Source organism: Globicephala melas, chromosome 10 (genome assembly GCF_963455315.2).
Source record: "Globicephala melas chromosome 10, mGloMel1.2, whole genome shotgun sequence".
Classification (NCBI taxonomy): domain Eukaryota; kingdom Metazoa; phylum Chordata; class Mammalia; order Artiodactyla; family Delphinidae; genus Globicephala; species Globicephala melas.
Genome location: NC_083323.1, coordinates 60,957,976 through 60,978,404, shown reverse-complemented (window position 1 = coordinate 60,978,404; position 20,429 = coordinate 60,957,976). Strand labels below are relative to the sequence as shown.

The 20,429-nt window shown below is 57.2% G+C and overlaps 1 protein-coding gene across 2 annotated transcripts; it reads left to right on the top strand.

Annotated features, from left to right (window-relative positions):
- Positions 1–11,285: 11,285 nt before the first annotated feature.
- Positions 11,286–19,309, top strand: TAMALIN (trafficking regulator and scaffold protein tamalin). Of its 2 annotated transcripts, XM_030851665.2 has the most exons (8): positions 11,286–11,596; positions 13,704–13,753; positions 15,358–15,412; positions 15,518–15,620; positions 16,769–16,862; positions 16,955–17,021; positions 17,590–17,656; positions 18,115–19,309. In XM_030851665.2, exons 1-8 carry the CDS (start codon positions 11,345–11,347, stop codon positions 18,618–18,620), a joined length of 1,194 nt encoding a protein of 397 aa, XP_030707525.1. In that variant the 5' UTR covers positions 11,286–11,344; the 3' UTR covers positions 18,621–19,309. The 2 variants fall into 2 exon arrangements, with proteins under 2 accessions (XP_030707525.1, XP_060162715.1); XM_060306732.1 differs by lacking the exons at positions 11,286–11,596; positions 13,704–13,753 and adding an exon at positions 14,763–15,028.
- The last annotated feature ends 1,120 nt before the right edge of the window (positions 19,310–20,429 follow it).

Sequence of the window (20,429 nt, the reverse complement as noted above, 5' to 3'; positions counted from 1 at the left end):
TCGCTCACTCCCACATTGGGTTTGAGACACAGACACCTTTTATATTTACCTCCTAGTGGCACAGAGCCTCTGAGAGCAAACGGTGTGGAGAACTCAGTGCCACAGCCTGGACCGGCTGTAGTGGGAAGTTCTGCAAAGCCCGGCGCACCTGGCGAGAAGCCTGGCATGGTGACGGGCGGCCTGGGAGGGCCCGGGAGGAGCGAGCGTGGCCCCTGCTGAGCGGCACCGAGGGCTTTCCTCTGGGACCAACCCCAGCGCAGCGAGGCAGCCCGGGGAACCAGAAGGATGGCCCCTCTCGGCAGCGCCGGGCCTCGTGCTCCCCTCCGCCCCGTCGGGACACCTGGAGGGACTGCCAGTGCCCGTCTGTCCAGCCGTGTATGCATGTGCCGAGGTGCGTCCCCTGTTGTGCCTGGTCTGTGCCGCGCCCTTACACGTGTGTGTGCGCGTGCGCGTGTGTGCGTGTGTGTGTGTGTGCGCGCACGTGTGTCTGTAGGTGCGCACTTACCTGCTCGAGCTTTCCGTGCATGTGCAGGTCAGGCGTGTGGTCGTCACGCCGGCTCTGCGCGCTGGGGCCTCTGTTCAGTAGTGAGCAGCGTCTGGTTTCCCTGGTGCCCCTCCCGGAGGTCTCCCTCCCCTCCCTTCCAGAAGCCCCCCCTCCACGGTGGGTCTCCCTGCCCTGTGTCGCCTGGCCCTCCTTCTCCATTTCAGACTGTGGAACCAAAGCTGGCCCGGTTGTCTTGGCAGGCAAGGCTCTTGGGTCCAGACGTAAGGGAGGCGGGGTGGGATGGGCAGGGAGAGAATCTCGGTGGCAGTCTGGGTGTTGTGGTCAGCGGCCACCGTGGGAAATGAGCCAGCCTAAGGGCAGCGTCCTCGGCAGCGTCGAGGAAGGGCCGAGGAATCTGAAGCCCAGATCTTGGGACTCAGATCGGAATGTCACATCTGTCTTTCATATCCCACATTCTGGAAACAGCAGTGTATATTTTTGGTGGTAGTGGATTTAGGGTGGGGAAGGGAAGGGGGGGCAAGGAGTGGGGAGGGAGTCTGGGGCGGGAGGGAGGCATCTGCATGGGTCTTTTACTGGATTATCTGATCACGGTGGAGGGAAGATGTGAGACTTGCATCCACTTCAGGGGCTTTACTAAAGGGAACAGCCCGAGCTGAACCTGTTGTTTAACCTGAGTGTAGTATTTAACGACGTCTGGAAGCGCGGTTGTGGGTGGTGATTCCGTCAGCATATCTTAGGTATATATTAACTTTGAAGCCATAACTTAACTGGAGTGGTTTGGTTTTCTTTTCTTTCTTTTTTTTTCTTTTTTTTTTTTAATTTAATTGGGAGGGTCTGGATTTTAACTTTTTTTAAATATTGTTAAGTTTTTATAAAAGGAAAACCATCTCTATGTGATGATTACCTCTCAATCTATTTGTTTTTAAGGAAATCCCTATAAAAACAACCACACAAAAAATGCTTCAATCAAACGCACACAGCTCAATCACACTGGAAATGTCTGTCCTTGTACCTGAGCCTGCTCCCCCCACCCAGCAGCAAGAGTTCCTCTGCCCTGGGGGTTGGTCTCGTTTGCGTTCTGCCCCCCCTCCCAGTTCCACAAGTGGGTTTTGCACTGGGGCCCTGGCCTTCCGTGTGTTGTCCAGCAGGTTGCAGCTTCTCCTGCAGGCATTCACGCTACAGACATCGCTGAGTGCCTGCTGGATGCCAAGCAGTGCGCCGGGCGCTGGGAAATACAGCTGTGAACAAGACAGGCTCGGGTCCTACTCTTGGAGCGCCGACCATGGGACCCATTCAAGTTAGTGGGTGACTGTTTTGAAACCAGAAGTTTTCGTAGTTGCTTCTGAGCCTTTTGAGCCTGGAGTGATTGCTCTTATATAAGACCACTAAGGAGTGAGGATGCCCACCTGTCCCCCACCAAAGAGGCCGGTGGTGGGCAGTGAGACCCCCCCAGTCGCTGCGTTCATCCGGAGCCCCCTTCCTACCCCCAGGGGAGGCACAGACTGTGTGCAGCCTCAGAGCATCCCTGCCTCCAGCCCAGCGATTCTCTGCCAAAGCTTGTGGAGGAGGGGAGAGCCCTCCCCCCACTTCCATTGGTCTCCCCCGTGCCCTGGCCTTCCTATTTATTTTCCTGCTGTATCGCTTCTTTCCTTGCGTTAAAGGAGATCTTCCCCTAACCCTCTGAGCCAATTTACTGGCTCCTGACTAATTTCCCTCGAATACCAATTGTGTCATTAGGGGGACCTTCTTCCCCACCCCTGCCGATGCCCCATCTGTCCGCCCTGCGGCAGAACTTAGCGGTTTAGAGGAGATGACGGAACTCAGACTCCTCTCCCCCCCGCCGCAGCCAGCCTCTGGGATCTGCCAACACTCCTTGACCCAGGGACTCCCAAGCCACTAGCCCACTCCCCCGGTGGCCCTGCTGTCCTCACCACACACTCCTCCTTCTCCACCTCTGGGGAAGACTGAGCAGTTTTGGGGGGAAGCTCCCAATCCCACCGCCACCACTCTTAACCCGAGAGTTAGGAGTGAGAGAGTTGGGAAGAAACTAAAGCTGTGGTTTTGGCCCCCTGAGGCTAACCCCGATCCATAGGGCTACCTGCACCTCTGGATTCTGGATTCACAGACCAAGTCCAAGCCCGTTCTTAGGTCGCCGTCAAGGCCCCCGAACGGCATTCTCGGTACTTCTCTTTGTTTTTGTACATTTTATTAGAATGGACTGTAAGATAGCCACTTAGACACTTTACCTCTTCAGTATGCAAATGTAAATAAGTTGTAATATAGGAAATCTTTTGTTTTAATATAAGAATGAGCCTGTCCAGTTTCTGCTGTACATTATTAAAGTTTTATTCACAGAGCTTTTCTGGTGCCATCTGTTTTACATCCGTGGACTGGCTGCCCAGCCTTTATCAGAGGAGCTGGGCAGGTGCTTCAGGTAGCGTCCCTCCCGCCACTGGCTGGGGTACGACGTTAACACCAGCTGCAGCAGGTCATGTCAGAAGAGGACCCTGTCGGAACATCCGGGGTCTTCCTGAGGCTGTTGCCCTGTGTTTCATAGAAGGAGGGCCTGGCGTGTGAGAGGGAGCGGAGGACGAACTCAGCACCTTTTCTTGGGCTTTGCCTGTATTTGTCTTTGTCTTTTAGCATTTTTCTCTTTATATAAAAGAGGGTCTTGATCCTGGTAAGTCACAAACCACCCAGTCTCGAAGGCAGCCTGGGCCCTCCTCAGTTTTAGCTTTCCCCCTCCTGACTTGGAGTATAAATGTGAATTTGGGGTTGGCTAAGCGACTTTGAGATGGGAGTCTTCAGTGGTGACTCCGGGGTTTTCAGTGTGCGGGTGGCTGTGAGGAACAGCCCTAACCCAACATCTCCAGGCTGAGGAACCAAGAGAGCAAGTCTTAGAATCATAGACTCTCAAGTTTAGATGGGACTCCAGAGGTCCAGCACCCATCAGGCATTTGACCTCCCCCACAGCATCCCTGCCGAGTGGCGTGGGCCTCGTGCTGTAACGCTCAGGACCACAACCTCCACCTGCCGGCCATCTGCTCAGTGAACAGCCCTTCCTTACCTAGAACTGGGAAACCTCCCTGCAACTTCTCTCCAGCATGGTTCAGAGCACTTACTCTGTCTTCCATGTAAGGTCCCTTAACATATTTGAAGGCAGCTGTTACGTTACTATGAATCTGGCAAAGCTTAGGGTTTTTTCAGTTAATATTAGCAGATACTTATTAAAAAGTTACTGTGTGGGACTTCCCTGGCGGGTCCGGTGGTTAAGACTCCGCGCTTTCACTGCAGGGGGCATGGGTTTGATCCCTGGTTGGGGAACTAAGATTCCGCATGCTGTGCGGCGGAAAAAAAAAAAAAAAAGTTATTCTGTGCTACGCAGTGTGCCAAAATTGGCTTTACGTACATGAACTGCTTTCATCCTCAAAACAATGTATGAGATTGGATTAGGAAACTGAGGGTTAGAGAAAACAAATAAATTGCCCACATAGCTCACAAGGGTGGAGAAGACCTTGGGTCCAGGGTGTCTGGCCAGAGACTGCAGCCCCTCAGCCTCTGCACATCCTGCCTCCATGGCGCCATGCCCTTCCCCCACGCCGGCTGCTCTCCGAGAACCTGGCTCAAGCCTGGGGCCACGGAGAGCACATGACATTCCACCCAGGCATTCACTGGCAGCACAGACTAGAAGGAGAATCCCAGACTCTGCTTGACACCTTCAGGTCACATCCCAGGACTGCATCTTGTGTTTGGGTTGAGTAAAATCCAGCCCCCTTCCTCTTTCCTGTATATGAGAAGTTGGTATTTTGAACTCAAGTGCAGGACCTCGTACGCCTTACAGGTTTACCCTGTTAAATTTCACCACAGAACCTGTCCATGGCTGCAGCCTGGCAATATTTTAGAATTCTGCTTGTTGCCCAGAGTTTTCCATTTGTCCTCCCATCTGAGACTGTTGGGCCGGAGAAAATCAAGTAACTTACCTCTAGAAGTTGGCTCGAAGTTTGGCATATATCCTAGTAATCCAGAGTGGCTGCTAATTAAACTGTCCTCGCACCCTGGCCCTAATTCTTTTTGGACAAAGATAACAGGAGAATCCCAGGTACCTTGTTGAAGTGGCAGGTATTCCTGTGGCTGCTGCGTCTCTGATCTGTCTGTCGGAAGGAAAGGTGAAGTGGTTTGTAGTGGATCTCAGCCTAGTTCAAAAGCCAATCAATGATCAGTCGTCTTGCCAAGCACGGACCTAAAGTTCACTAGGCTGTGGATTGCAGGTTCACCCTTACCGTTTTGAAAATCAGAAAGGCAGCAATTCTGGGACCGCTTCATGTGCCCTTGAAGGTTACTAACGTTTCACCTTTGTAAGGCCCACGACCCAGGAGACCTGCGTTCATTTAATGGTGTATCACTAGGGGTTTTGTTTCACACGTTTTAAATTTCTGTCCCCACCCCCTACCCCCGGCCATGTCTTCTGATCTATAGTCTGGAGAACATGCTTGCTAAATACAACCAAAACAAAATGAGGGGTAGAGTAGTAAAGTTCAAGAGACATGCAGGGACATGTGAGGGGTGCATAATGAAGGGGAGAGAGAGGGAGGGAGAGCTGTAGATCAAGACAGGAATGGTTTCTTAGGATTCACCAGAGAAATGAAAACTAATAGGGCTGGATAGATTAGATAGATGATAGATCGATCGATCGATAGATAGACATTTAAAGGAATTGACTCACACAATTGTGGGGCTGTTAAGTCTGAAAGCTACAGGGCAGGCTGACAGGCTAGAGACCCAGGGAAGAATTGATGTTGCAGTCTTGAGTCTGAAGGCAGTCTGGAGGCAAACTTTCTTCTTCCTTAGGGGACCTCAGTCTTTTAAGCCCTTCAGCTGATTGGATGAGGCCCGTCCACACTGTGGAGGGTAACCTAACCTGCTTTACTCCAAGTCTACTGATTTAAATGTTGATCACATCTCAATCAGACCTTCACAGGAACATCCAGACTGGTCTGACCAAACCCCTGGCGTCACACCCTGAAAAGTGTTAGGCATCCCATGGCCAGACAGGGTGGGATTTAAGGAATAAGGCAGACGGCTCTGGATCCACCTGGGAATGCTCCTTGGAGGCCAAGGATGGAGGATAATGGGATAGGAAGGTTTAAGGAACGATAGGATGGACTGGGCTCTAAATACATTCTTATTAAATAACAAGCACGAGTTCAGCAACCTTAGTGTGTAAAGCAGTAGGCAGAATACAAGGATGAACAAGCTGTGGCCACTGCCCTTCGAGACCGAGAGGATTGGTACAGAGAATCTAGAGTAGAGCAGGTTTTAGCAAGTCCCATTACAGAGCCGTATGTAATGCGTCGTGGAAGCTCAGGTGAGGTGCCTAGGGAAAGCCAGCCCTTCAGGGGCTCCCTACCTGGTGGAATGGACTAGTTAATAGGTAATTACAATGGACTGAGGTAAGTGCTATGGTGGGGTAGACACACAATCCTCTGGAAACACAGAACAGACAGGAAGATGGGGTCAAGAGAGGTGACATCTATTTAGGGATAGGCACTGGCCTGCTGACTGGGGAGGAGGGAGATTTGGTCAAAAAGAGTGTGTCGGGACTTCCCTGGTGGCACGGTGGTTAAGAATCCGCCTGCCAATGCAGGGGACACAGGTTCAAGCCCTGGTCCTGGAAGATCCCACAGGCCGCGGGTCAGATAAGCCCGTGCGCCACAACTACTGAGCCTGCGCTCTAGGGCCTGTGTGCCACAACTACTGAAGCCCGAGCACCTAGAGCCCGTGCTCCCCAATAAGAGAAGCGACTGCAATGAGAAGCCCATGCACCGCAATGAAGAGTAGCCCCCGCTTGCTGCAACTAGAGAAAGCCCGCGCACAGCAACGAAGACCCAACGCAGCCAGAAATTAATTAATTAATTAATTATTTTTTTAAAGTGCATTGCTCAAGAACCACAGGTTCAGTATGGCTAGAGCAAGAGAGCCAGGGGCGCACACAGGAAATCTCTTAGAGCCATCCTGTGCTAAGCCGTCAAGACTGTATCCCGAGAGCCACCAGTGCCATCACTTCCCCTGTGACAACTGCCTCAGACTGCTGATCTCAGTAGTTTTTCCTCCTGAGTCTCGACCTGGTCTCCAAATTCTTCTCAACAGCTCGCTTATGTGGAGTTGTCCCATGAATGAACACCTCTTTTTTCATTCCTGCTGTAGGAATGACAGGCCGTTGATGGGTTTTGAGCAGGGGAGTGATGTGATCTTACTTGTACTGGGGGGGAGGACACAGTGCTGACTTGAGAAGGTAATTGCCGAGGTGGTAGAGCAGGAAAAGCTGGAGGATGGGGAGAGACGGTGGAAAGGACGCAGAGTTCGGGGGCGCGATCAGATGTGGACAGTGAGGAGAAGCCGACTTCAGTGCGGAGTCCACGGGAGGATCTTAGCCTTGTGTACAATGCTGTCCCTGGGGAGAAGGAACGAGGGCTGGACCACCAGAGCAGCTGTGTTTGCCAAGAGAGACGAGATCTGGGGAGTCTGGGGCCCTAAAAGCTGTCATTTTCTGTCCTAGCCGTCTGTACCTGTCTGAAATGGGGTGGGGTACGATAGTACGTGCCCTCTGTCCTAGAAGTGGTTTGTGGATACTGTAAGGAAAACTAGAGAGATGACCCTTTCTCCCTCCTGCCAGTCTAACCTGTTCAAGCCCGAGATACCTTGCCATCCCACCTAGGAGGCAAGATGGTCCCTGGCCTCTGGCTGGGACTAGACTCAGAAGCTACAGTATCCAAAACAAATAAACGGCCATATCCACCTGGCTCCGGCTCTCAGACCCCCTAGAATTAGCTCTTTGGGCTATGACGGATCCACCTCCCCCCTCGCCCCTGCTGCTGAGCTCCCCTGGACCCCAGTGCCACACACAGACACGAGCCCGTGGAAACAGTTGGGCAATATGAGCCATTAAGGAAAACAACCGCTCCCTGCCCAGTCAGCTGCCTACCAGCTGCCCAGGCCTCCCTCAGCATCCGAGAGCCAGGGCCCAGCCCCTCATTCCTGCCCACACAGCCGGCTCCGTCCCAGGCCCTCACCCTCCCACCTTCCACTCAGAAGCAGTGGCAGTACCCAGAGAGGAGCCCCAGCGGACCGGTCAGCCCCCCAGGCCTGGGATGAAATGACTGTGCGAGAGCCCTGACATTAACTCAGGTGCCAGAGGAGCCTGGGCTTCTGGAGCTCTTGCCTTGAGTGCCCCGACCTCCTGATGGGAGCCTAGAGCTGGAGCAGGTGGGCGAGGACGGGACTCAGGGGACCGTTGACTCTTAGGTACCTGGGCAAGGGCTTGTCCCAAAGAGAAGGGATCTCACCTAGGCCTTGTCCATTAGCCAAGCCCCCGCTCTCTGTGCCCCTACCACAGGCCAAGCCCTGCCTACCCTGAGAGCCAGGGGCCAGGACAGCTGGATCCAAAGGAAGCAAAGCCTGGAGAGTTCACTCTGAAAGCCCGGGACACGCTCAGGAATAAGGTACAGATTGAGTGCAGATGTCTGCGGGAGCCAGAGCCATGGGGCTTTTGCAAAGAGGCTTCCGGGGGGAGGAGAACAGAGGGGGAGGTGTCCTAATATGAGGCCCCAGGTGGCGTGCAGCATGCTTCCCTCCCCCCCTCCCCCCCACCCCCCGCCACCACCAGCCTTAAGAGAGCTGCAGAAGATGGGATGAGGAGAGCAGATGCTAGACCAGAGACTCGGGCTCAGGAGGAAGTCGTGGAGGGTCGGAAAAAGCAAAGCTTTAGGCCTGGTGTACTGTCTGACGTGTGCAGGTTCCTCCACGGAGGAAGCCCACCAGCTGTCTGCCCTCTCACCGAGCAGTGTCACCTGCGGCTGGGTGACAAACACACAACTTCCTAACAGGTGTGAAACTCCAGAACGCAGTGACCGAAGCGGGGCTTGGGGGTCTCAGCTGAACACAGACCATCTCAGGCCAGAGAGGAGCTCTGGGGGCTCCTTAAACCTGGCTGGGATTCCAGGAGGGGGGCTAGCACCAGCCAGACAGCCCTTCGGAGTCTGATTTGAAGATTTTCCGAGACTCATGGCCACCAGAGGGCACCACCACCCCACAGTGTGGCATCCTGGGCTCTCCATCACCTCCCTGGAGAAACTGGGAAGATTGGGAGGAGGAAGCAGGCGCGGGTCTCTGAGCTCTCAGCGGGAGCTACCAGCAGCTGAGTTAAATAGTCTCCAGAGTCAGGAGACCTGGGCTCTAGTGGCTTCTAGTGCCTGTTCTGCCACCATCTTTCCCTCCCTGGTGGGCTTCAGTTCGCCTCCTCCGTTGAATAAGGACTTGGACCACTTGGTGACCTTTCCGGCCCACGGGGCCCTTCCCGGCTCTGAAGTTCTAGGGTTTGAGGAAATCATGCAATGAACGTGACAGAAATTGCATCTCCTGGGCCCACCTTTACTCTGGGGTTCTCTAGGGTGCCCTGCCTGGCAGGAGGCGGAAACTGGTGTAAGCTTCACTTCTCTGGTGCTGTTCTCTGACTTGGAGGTCGGGAGGCAGACTGGCCTGGATACTGATGGGCAGTTTCTGTCTGTCTCCACGTCAGTCTGAAGGAGGAATGTCTCAACAGGGCTGGCAGACACAGGTGCTGTGACACCCGTGGTGTCTGCTCCTCCAGGTTTCAGGCGAGGAGCTGTCCCTTAGGTAAGCCTCTGGGATAGGTGGGGTGGCGGTACGGAAGAGCTTACAAGATGCCCTTTTGAGGGTCCCTGCATGAGTAAGCACAGAGTGAGGAGGATAGAAACCATTGGCTCTGCTGCCTTTGCCCGCCTCCCCATCCCCACCCCCGCTGCAGATGCCGTCTGTCAGGAGCAGGCAGCAGACGGTCCAGGGGTCCATCTGTGCTAATGCTTCACAATAGAGTCCCGTGTTTCCCCACCAACGCCCCCTCGGCCCCTCAGCTGATGGCCACTTGGTGATGCCAAGGGGGAAGGTGGGAGGAGGGAGAGGAAGGCACTAAGGGAGCTAGCACTTGGTTCGTGGCAGTCCCCAGTCCACCCCCTGCCCCCCACCCAACGAGCATCCTGCCATCTGGACTTGTGTAATCACTGCAGGGTGAAGAAGCACCCCCACACACACACCTCCTGTAGGGGCTGGGGCCCCAGGGGCCTGGGGGTGGGGAAGACACAGACGGAGTCAAGGGGACTAGGAAGCAAGAAGACGGAGACAGACCCATGGACTGAGAGAGACAGGAGACAGAAAGCCTTTCCTGGCCTCTGCAGGCTGATGGGCCACTAGCCCCTCTGTACTCCGCAGGCCATGCATCTAACACAGCACCGGTGCGTGTATCACTCCCTACCTGACCAAGAGCCTCTGTAACCTGGCCCGGAGCAGGGCTTCAACATAGGGTGAATGAAGAACAGCGGAAGACAGCATCACACGGTGGTTAGATTGCAAGCTCTGCAACCAGGCTGCCCAGGTTCGAATCAGCTCTGCCACTGAGTGACCTAAAGCAAGTTACTTAACCTCTCTGGGCCTCAGTTTCCTCCTCTGTAAGAGATGATAATGGTATCTGTTTTCATAGAGTTGTTATAAAGACCAAATGAATTCATTCATGGATGTAGAAGATGTAAAAGATTACACAGAACAGTGTGCACAGCACAATAAATGTCAGCTGTAAAGGCATAACGGATTTGGGAACACTGGAGGAGGGGACAATGTGGACATTCCTGGCTTCTGTTCAGTGGCAGACGTCGGGATGTGGAGCCCCCAGCTTGTGATGCTGACGCCCTGCGGTGGCTGGCCACTCTTTAGATGCCAGACCTGGCCTTCCACTTCCTCCTCTCACTTCTTATTCGGGTACCACTGACGACAGCTGGGCCATTCCCACCTCTCCCATGGCCTGGCAGCCACCAGCAACACAGCCGGGGGTGGGGGGAAGATGCTCCCCAAAAAAGGTCAGATAATGGCTGAGCACCATCCCCCAACCCTGAGCACCCACTCAGCACGGTCACATCCCCTGCCGCGAGTCAACCCCCACAGTAAGGATGTATCGGCTGGGAAAAGGATACCTGAGCTCCAACATCAGGAGGTGAGGAAAGGTTTATCCAGGAGGAACAACTCCTGACCTTCTGAGGGGACAGGCCAGAATTAAGTCTACTACTTTTTGGGTTACCCCCTCTTCCCTTTCCCCATGACATGGGAAGGAGAGGCAGCCTCTTTGAACTCTTCTGGGACAGCTGGGTAAGGGGGAAATCCTGGACCCTTTCACTCCCTAGCGGCTTCTGCACAGTTAGTTCAGGGCCATCTCTTCCCTCCCATCAGGGACCTCACCCCTCCCCCTGCCTCCCTCTCCTTGCCTAAAGTCTCCTGCAGCCTCTTGGGTCTCCTAGAATCTTACTCTGGGCGGCCTCCAAACCTCCTCCTAAGGACTCCTACGGTCGCTCCACGGCCAGACTGCTTGAATCTCCAAAGATATCCATCCCTAAATTTTCAAATCTCGTGCACAAGCCCCTTCACAGGCTCCCCGTCCCTCAGGTATCACGGAGACCTATGCTCCGCCCCCCGATGGCCTGGACCCCCCTCCCCTCTGAGGCTAGCTTTTCCCCCTATTGAGCACTCCGGTCCCCAAGAGTTTCCCCAGCCTGGCATGCCTCGGGAGCTGTGGGCGGGGCTCCGGGACAGCTGCCCCCCCCGGGGGGGCGGAGCCGGCCGTGCGGGGGGCGAGGCCCCGCGAGGCCGCTCCCCGCCCGCCCCGATTCCCCCGAGCCTATAAAGGGAGGCGACACACCACCCTGCCGGCTGGCATCCCCGAGTCGCCGCCTGCCCCGCCGCGCGGAGCGAGCGCCGCCTCCGAGGGGCGCCGGAGCCATGACCCTCCGCCGACTCAGGAAGCTGCAGCAGAAAGAGGAGGCGGCGGCCACCCCAGACCCCGCTGCCCCGGCCCCGGACTCGGAAGCTGCTCCAGCCCCTCCGACCCCGACCCCGGCCTCGGGCCCCCCTGCCGCAGCCGCCTGCCCTGGGACCCCCGGGGACGAGCTGTACGCGGCGCTGGAGGACTATCACCCGGCCGAGCTGTATCGCGCGCTCGCCGTGTCCGGGGGTACCCTGCCCCGCCGAAAGGTGCGTATCCCCCCCAACTCCCGCGGCCCCCCGCCCGGCTCTCGGTACCCTCCGGGGTCCCTTCCTCAGGACCCGCGCAACCCGCAGCAGCCCCCATTCGCGCCTGCCGACCCCCACACCATTCTCCTGGGGTCCCCGAGTTCCCCCATTCCTCTCCAGCCCGCTGATCCCCCACGGACACGTTCAGATCCTGCTGGGTCCCCTCGATCCTCTGCTCAGAAGGAGCAATCCCCCATACCCGCGACCCCGGCTCCACGCCGCCCCCGACCTGGCGGCTCTCCACTCCCCATGCGCCCCCGCCCCGTCTCGCTGCTCTCCTTCCTGCCGCCTCCCCAGGTCCCCTTCCCCTCGCCCTAGCTGGTCTTCGGCCACCCCCGAGCCCCGCCTCCCCGCGTCCAGACGTCTCGAGGTCCCCAGGACGCCTCGCCCGGGCTTCTCCCGTGGGAGCGGGGAGGCCTCGGGCTGGGGTCCCGCCGCTCGCCCAGTCAAGTTGAGAGTCTGCGGGTTCCAGGTGGGGAGGGCGGCGGACGCGCCGCGTGCCTTCTAGCGGGGGAAGTGCGTGCGGCGCCGCCGACCCTTCCGAGGGGACGCCCGGATTCCTGGACTCGGGGCCTGCCGCCTTGCCCTGCGTCTGAGGTGCGGGGCTCGAGGCCACCGCTCCCTGGAAGTCAGCCGCGACCGGACGCGGTGGGAGGGGTCGCAGGGCGCCTGCGGGGCAGGAAGGATGCGGGCCGCGCCCGCCCTTTGAGTCTCCCCCTGCGCCGGGCTCTTCCTCTGGCCTGAGGGGGACCCGAGCACTCAGAAAGGGGAACTCAAGACCCAGGTTAAGGAGAGGGGGCTGGTGGCCTTTCCCAGCTCAGCTCCCCTCCTCTCCCCCTGGGCCCTGGCTCCCCCCAACACAATGAACAGCTTGTTGAGAATTTGCATTTTATGAAAATCGGGTGGAAAGACAAAGGGGTCTCTCTCTGCGGCCCAGTCCTTCCTCCCTGGCCCATTTGGGAACTGTCCCCACCCCTGAGGCCAATCTTTGGTTCTGGAGAAGGAGGGCTTCCTTCTCTTCCTGGCCTTGGGGCAGCCTGGGGGGAGGGTTAACAAGGGCACCGACCAGGAAGGCCCTGGGCTGTTTGGGGCACACAGGACAAGGGCTGGTCTGACACTGGGCTTCTTCCAAGGATCAATAATTTAGGGAGGGAGAGAGACTGCTTTAGTTTCTCAAGGACCCAAAAGAGGTAGGGACCCTCAGCTCTGTCATCCGCCATGCCAAAAAAAAAAAAAAAAAAAAACCTCCCAATGTCTCTCCTTAAGTATAGTGAGACTTATGGACAAGTTTGAGATCCAAGGTTTTGTTTTTTTGTTCGTTTTTGTCCCAGAAAGCAACAAAATATATGGCAATGTTGAGAGACCCAGGTGGAGCTGGGCACAGTTGGCCACCTGCAGCTGGAATCCATAGTTGGTCCCTGAAACAGTCTACTTTGAGGGAGGAGGCTGGGCCCCTCTGTCCCCTGCCTTTCCATGTTCAGGCTGAGAGTCCAGCCCTCCAGACCTGGGCCTCTGACCCCGGCTCCCCCGAGCCACTCTGTGTGAATGAGAAATTAGGAGAGACCTGACCGGCCCAGGGGCCTCTGGAGTGTTTTCATAGGCAAGCCCAGGGGCCCCCTGCCCTTCCTTGAATAACAGCTGGGAAGAGCCCCTGCTTCAGCTTGTGGGGTCTAGGGGGCCTGAGCCGCCGCAGACGTGCACCCTGGGGGTGGAGACTGTTCTATCTAGAGTAATGAAACCCCCTACCCTCCAGGTTGGGAACCAGCACAGGGCTTAGAGGTTCATGCATCTGGAACCCGGGAGACTGTTGTGCCCCCACAGTCCTCCGGCTGTGGGGATAGAGCTTAGGGAGAAAGCTGTGGAATGGTGCTGGTGGTGGCACTCTGCAGATAGCTACGCCAGCACCAGAGTAAGTGTGGAGCTGGGGCCGGACACACAGGCAACAGGAAGTGGGGTGCTGGGTCTAGGGCCAGAGCCCAGGTGAGAAACCCCCAAAGGAGGGCTCTCACCATCTGCTCCAGGGTAGCTCCCTCTCACCTGCTCCTTCCTGACTCTCCTTCCCACCCAGGGCTCGGGACTGCGCTGGAAGAACCTCAGCCAGAGTCCCGAACAGCAGCGGTGAGTCACCATTACCGCAGCCCCTGCCCTGGTCCAAAAGGGTGAGGCGCTGGGTTGGGGGCAGCACGACACAGCATCTCAGCCCAGCCAGGGGGGAGTCATTCTCCCACCCTCTCAGCACAGCACCCTTGCTAGGAATGAGGGGCAGGTGGAGGTGTGGGCTGTGTGAAGGGGGTGGCAGAGGAAGGAGATAGGGACTTTTGAGTCATCAGGTGCTCCTCAACCCACCCCCAGTCCCTGCCAGTTACCCCTCCCCGGAGAGATCTGGATCTGGGAGGAGGGAAGCAGGAAGTCTTCGGGGCTACCCTGAGCCCTCCCAGCCCAGCAAACTCCGAGGGCCCAAACCATGGCCAGGCTACGTCCAGCTGCTCCAGTCTGTCTGCCCCTGCACCCAAAATCTCAGTCCTCTGCTGGTCCCGTCCTGTGGTGGCCTCTTAGGCAGGGTCTGAGGTGAGGGCAGAAGTAGGTGCTGACTCAGGCCCCACTCTGCCCAGGTCCCATCCTGATTTGGGCGTGGCTTCTTCCAAAATGATCGGCAGACTGTGGCCCGCCGGCCAGACTGGCCTTGAGCCAAGAGTTGTTTTTCTGTTTCGAAAGGGTCGTACAAATAAAAACAAAGAACAATATAGGACGGAGGCTGTCAAATAATTTAGGTCTCGAAAAGAAAGGCTAAAATATTTACTGTCTGACCCTTTGCAGAAAAAGTTTGCCAACCCTCCCAGAAAACCAGAGAGCACTGGAGTAGACACAGAAGTCACCCTGCTTCCCGCCCCAATACGTGTAGAGGGGGAAAGCCCTGCGTTCAAAGTAGGGAGGAGCTCAGGCTGGGGCGGGGAGTTGCCGCTCAGCGTTTGGGGGGTATGTGGGTCAGGTTGGGCACTGAGAGGCCTGGGTCTCCAGGGCCTTTCTGAGGCCCTGAGGCTTGAAGGGGCCTTTGCAGGCTGCTTTAACTCTGCCTCTGGCTGGGCGGGAAGGAAGGGGGTGTGGGGGTGGGCAGAGGAAACTCTGGGCTCCCCCAGCAGACGAGAATCTGGAGCTACTCCAGACCATTGTGTCCAGTGGGCAGGCCTGCAGTGCGGGAAGGGGCGGCCTCGAGGCTCCCCTCCCCCCAGCCCTCACATCTGGTGGGCTGGCCTCACCGCAGCTGGGAGGAGCAGCTGTGGTCTGGGCTCAGCCTCGTGACTGGCCTCTGGGGGTGGGGCCAGCCCTCTCCCCAGGGCTCTGCAGCGGACGGTGCTCCAGGCTGTGGCCGAATTTGGGGCCTCAGCTAAGTCAGTAAGTAGTATTCTGGGGCTCACTAGAAAGCTGGGAGTGTGGCTGAAAAACTCAGCTAGTCCACCGGCTCTGGGGGTCAGCTGTCCCCGTGCCTCCCCCACCAGGGGCTGGGTTGATGCTGTGTGGCTCAATGAAGCTGATTTCAGCTGCGAATGGGAGAAGGACATTCCGACAACCTGTGATGAGTGTGACTTGTCACTGGAGACAGTGAACCCTGCCTGGATGTACCAGAGCAGACTCCCAGCTCTAGCGGGGGGCCATGCTATGGGACTGGCAAGCTCCTTTTAGTCCTGACAGTCTTGATGAGATGGCCCCTGTGTCTCCTGCAGGAAAGTGCTGACTTTGGAGAAGGAGGAGAACCAGACCTTCGGCTTTGAGATCCAGGTGGGAGAAGCTGAGTGCAGAGGGAGGGACGGCTTGGGAGGCTGGTCAGAGGGCTGGATGGATCTCGCCCCACCCCTGGGCTGAGGGTCCCCTTGTTTATTACAGACTTATGGCCTTCACCACCGGGAGGAGCAGCGCGTGGAGATGGTGACCTTTGTCTGCCGGGTTCATGAGTCCAGCCCTGCCCAGCTGGCTGGGCTCACACCAGGTGAGGCGTGAACCCGGGACACAGGGCTCTGGGAAGAGGGGTATGACCTTACTCCCAAGCAGAGGGGGTAAGAAATCTCTTCTGAAAACAATTTCCCTTCCTCCTCCTATTTTGAGAAGGCCAGAAAGAAGCACGGATTGGACTTAGGCAAACTTGCCATTTACTGTGTGATGCTGAGCAGTGCCATCTGCAGATTGGGGGCAATACCATGTCCTCACGTCAGCGTGGTGAGGGAATCCCCTGGGCACAGAGCCAGGGCCTGGTAAATGGCAGGTGTTGGTGCCGCTGTTTTTCCTCCCCCTGGCGATCTGGCAGTCCAGCGTGGGCAGGAGGCGGGGTGGAACCACTCCATTAGATCCGCTTGATATCGAGGATCAGGGTCTGTCTTGCTCCCAACCTGGCCCCACACTGGGGTACCTGTGATACTTCCTCTAACAAGGAAATGGTGCCACTGGTAGGAGACCCTTCGAATTGGCCAAATCTAGAGTCCCAAGTCCCAGGAAGGGACAGCCAACTGACCCCCACCCAGTCCTGTCACCATTTCCTTCCCTAAGCCCTTACCTCCCTATTTACCAGCAGCCCCCGGTAGCTAAGTGGTACATTGCAACTTTGCAAAGTAGTTTCACATCCACCCTCCCTCCTAATCGCCATGGTAGCCTCCGCAGGGGTCCACACCCCCTTTTCCAGATGGGAAATGGGCCCTCGGAGATGGTGCCCTGCTCTGCCTGAGGTCAGGGGGCTCTGCAGTGGCCCAGGGTATCAGAGCTGAGGTTTCTCATGCCTGGGGCCGGTGTTAGTTCCCAGCTTGGTGCTTCTCACCCTGCCCCCTTCCTGTCTCGGCTGGGTGTCTCGACAGCCTGTGGGCTGGACCAAAATAACCAGCTCTGGGGGCAGCCCAGGCTTGCCTGGAGGGCTCAGCCTTTGAGGACAGAGCTTCCTGAGAGTGAGGTGAGAATGTGGGTGTCTGAGGGCCTTGGCCCCTCTGCTGGGGTGCCGGGCCTGGACATGATCTCCCCAGAACCATGACTGGGGGTAGGGAGTTCAGGAGAATTTTGTGGGGTCATTACCCCTACCCTTTCTGGCGAAGGTGGCTGGAATTCTTCCACATGCCCCGTGGAGCAGATTCTGATCCCCTCTCTGCCTGGCAGGGGACACCATCGCTAGTGTCAACGGCCTGAACGTGGAAGGCATCCGGCATCGGGAAATTGTTGACATCATTAAGGCGTCTGGCAACGTTCTCAGGTACGTCCAAGTGCCGCGGTCCCTGAGGGATTCCTGAGCTCAGCTTCTCTCAGTGTTTCCCCACCCTACCTTTGATTCCCCAACCTCCTCAGACTGGAAACTCTGTACGGGACATCAATTCGGAAGGCGGAACTGGAGGCTCGTCTGCAGTACCTGAAGGTAAAGCAGCCCAGATAACATCCAGTCGCCACCCTCCTCTTCCCAAGCCCCTGCCCCTACCGGCCGCACTCTTTTTTAGGGGTCGTTTGTCTGCTTGAACCTCCTTTTATTTTATTTATTTATTTTTTTGGCTGCGTTGGGTCTTCGTTGCTGCGCGCGGCCTTTCTCTAGTTGCAGCGAGCGGGGGCTACTCTTCATTGCTGTGCGCGGGCTTCTCATTGCGTTGGCTTCTCTTGTTGCGGGGCATGGGCTCTAGGCGTGCAGGCTTCAGTAGTTGTGGCACGCGGGCTCAGTAGTTGTGGCTCGCAGGCTCTAGAGCACAGGCTCAGTAGTTGTGAGGCACGGGCTTAGCTGCTCGGCGGCACGTGGGATCTTCACAGACCAGGGCTGGAATCCGCATCCCCTGCACCGGCAGGCGGATTGTTAACCACTGCGCCACCAGGGAAGTCCTGAACCTCCTTTTAACCTTAGGGTTTCTTCTGTGTACTCCCTGATCCCTCAGTCTGTACCCACCTCCTGCTAGTTTCTTGCTAGCTCCTGACAGTGAGGCGGGGCGTGTCTCTTACAGCAAACCCTGTATGAGAAGTGGGGAGAATACAGGTCCCTAATGGTGCAGGAGCAGCGGCTGGTGCACGGTGAGTAGATGAGGGGTGTGTGAAGGGCCACTTGCACCCCTACTGATACCCCCATTCCTGCTTCCCCCGCAGAACTAGTGGGTTACTTCCCCCTCCAAAGTGAAGAAAGGTTTGTTGAGCTACTACTTTGGGTACAATGCTGCCCCAGGCTGGTGCACACACATTTTTAGTTTATTCTCACAGTTGTTCCCTGAAGGAAAGTACGAGATAGCACCATCTTCATTTCACAGATGGGAACAGGAAGGCTCCCAGAGTTTGTTTCAGACCCCTTCCGTGGCTCTTGTGTCATAAGTGACCCTCCTAAGGATCTGAGTGTATAATTCCTGTTTTACAGACAAGAGAAGTGAGGTTCAAGGTTGTGACTTGCCCAAGGGCCACACAGATGGTCAACAGGAAGGAGCTGAGGTCTCCTACCCGTGCCCTCTGACGGCCCTCCCTCGTGTCTTCTGCCCCGGCAGGCCTCGTGGTGAAGGACCCGAGCATCTATGACACGCTGGAGTCCGTGCGCTCCAGCCTGTACGGTGCGGGCCTGCTCCCGGGCTCACTGCCCTTCGGGCCTCTGCTGGCCGCCCCCGGGGGCTCCCGCGGCGGCGCGCGGCGGGCCGGGGGCGACGCGGACGACGCCGTCTACCACACGTGCTTCTTCGGGGGCGCTGAACCGCCTGAGCCCCCGCCGCCCCCGCCCCCCGCGCGCGCGCCCGGCCTGGGCCCCGCCGACGCTCCGACCCCAGGGCCCCGGGCGGTGCTGAGCCGCAGCGCCAGCGTGCGGTGCGCGGGCCCCGGGGGCGGCGGCGGCGGCGGCGGCGGCGTGGGGGCGCCGAGCGCTCTCTGGACTGAGGCCCGCGAGCAGGCCCTGTGCGGCTCCGGCCTGCGCAAAACCAAGTACCGCAGCTTCCGCCGGCGGCTGCTCAAGTTCATCCCCGGACTCAACCGCTCCCTGGAGGAGGAGGAGAGCCAGCTGTAGGGGCGGGGGCGGGCGGGGGAAGGTATTTATTTATTTATTCTTTCCAGCCAGTGCAAAAAGGGGGCGGGGGCGGGCGCCTGGCCGCGGAGACTCCGGGAGCCCAAGGCGGCGGGAGAGGGTCCTCGCCAGCCCCAGCTGGCCTGCCTTCCTGGCTTGTGCAGAGTGGTGAATGAACCCGAGCCCCAGGCCCCTTTACTCCTCCCCAGAACCACAGTGGGAGGTGGGCACGGAGAGCTAGGCGAGCTCGGGGTTGGGAGAGGTTCCGGGGCCAAAGATGGGGCGTGCCATCCTACATCTGGGTCAGTAGTGCCTTGTGGGGTGTCCAAGAAAACCCCTCCTCCGGGTGAGAGGACCCTGCCCCACGAAGCCCTCTCCTCAGCTTTACTTGCTCCCCACCCTTGGCCTTGGGGAGAAATGGCCTATGCCCAGTCGTTTCCCCATCCCCCCACATAGTTCCAGTTAACCAGCGCTGGTCCCTCTCCCTCCCAGCCTTGACCCCTAAGGGCTTGGCCCCTCCCAGGAGCCTGTAACTAAGTGGGGTCTTGCCCGGCAGGGGTCCTGGGTCCTCTGCCCCTTGGGGGACAGGAATGGGCCTGTCTTGGGGGGATGGGGGCAGCACAGACTGTTCCACCGTTTTGCATATTGTTGCTTCTGAACCACAGACTGTATAAAATTGACGGTTTTTTGCATCTGTGTCAGTGTGGTGACTGCCCGAGGGGGAGGGTTGGGCTCGGGCAAGCTCTGACTCCACCACCCCGACCCCCAGCATGCGCGCGCACGCACAGACACACACACACACACACACACACACACAATATTTTACATCTAATTTACTCGGAGCTTGCAGCCAGGGAAACAGACTGGGAGAGTTTAACTTACATGTATGGGCCTGAACTAGAGGCCCCACACCCCTTCAGAACTTGGGTCTCGTGTTTAATGTATCTAGAACTTCCCTCCCCAAATACCACAACTGGTGGGGTCAAGGCTCCTCTATACTTCTGAACTATCCTTGTGTAAACAACTGCTTGGCATCCTTTCTCCCAGGGGTCTGGGGTCTCCTGCTTAGGAGACCTTAGCCATCACCCACCCAACCTGTGACAGGCCCAATCACTGGTCACTCATTGCTCTAGAACTCCTCAAAGCTTCCCATCACTCCTAGTATAAGATTCCAGCTCTTACGCAGGGATATCTGACTCCTGCCTGCCTCGTTTTCTTGCCTCCCCTCTCGCTCCCTGCTCTGGCCACTTCGCCCACGGTACACTTCAGATGCCCTGCCCTTGGGGTCTCTGCACTTGCTCCGTCCATAGCTGACTCCTTTGGCACTCAGCTTGGCCTCCCCAAAGCCGTCCCATCTGGTCTAAAATACTGTCGCACCCTCTGCTTTGATAGAGCCTTGTTTTATTTCCATCATACTACTCACCCCCTTCTGAAACTGTCTCGACCCGGATGGGTTTTGGGTTTTGCCTGGCTCCCTTCCCTGTTAGGATATACACTCCATACAGCAGGACTCAGGGACCTCTCCTGTCTTACTCACTGCTTTATTTCTTGCCCAACGCTAGCGCATAATAGAGCCTCGATAAATACAGTGTGTGCTCAAAGCATCTTCAAGAGGTGGTCACCACCTTCTTTGAGGTGACCCGGGGCAAGTGACCTGTCCAGGGTCACACAGAAAGTAGGTGGCAGAGTTGGGCCTGAGTTTTGAGCCTCCTGAGTGCTTCTCCCTGGCAGTAATCAGCATACAAGGGGTGGTTTTGAGAGGTCTAAGTGGCGGGAGGGAGGCCTCTCCCTCCTGCACCACTGCACTTGCCT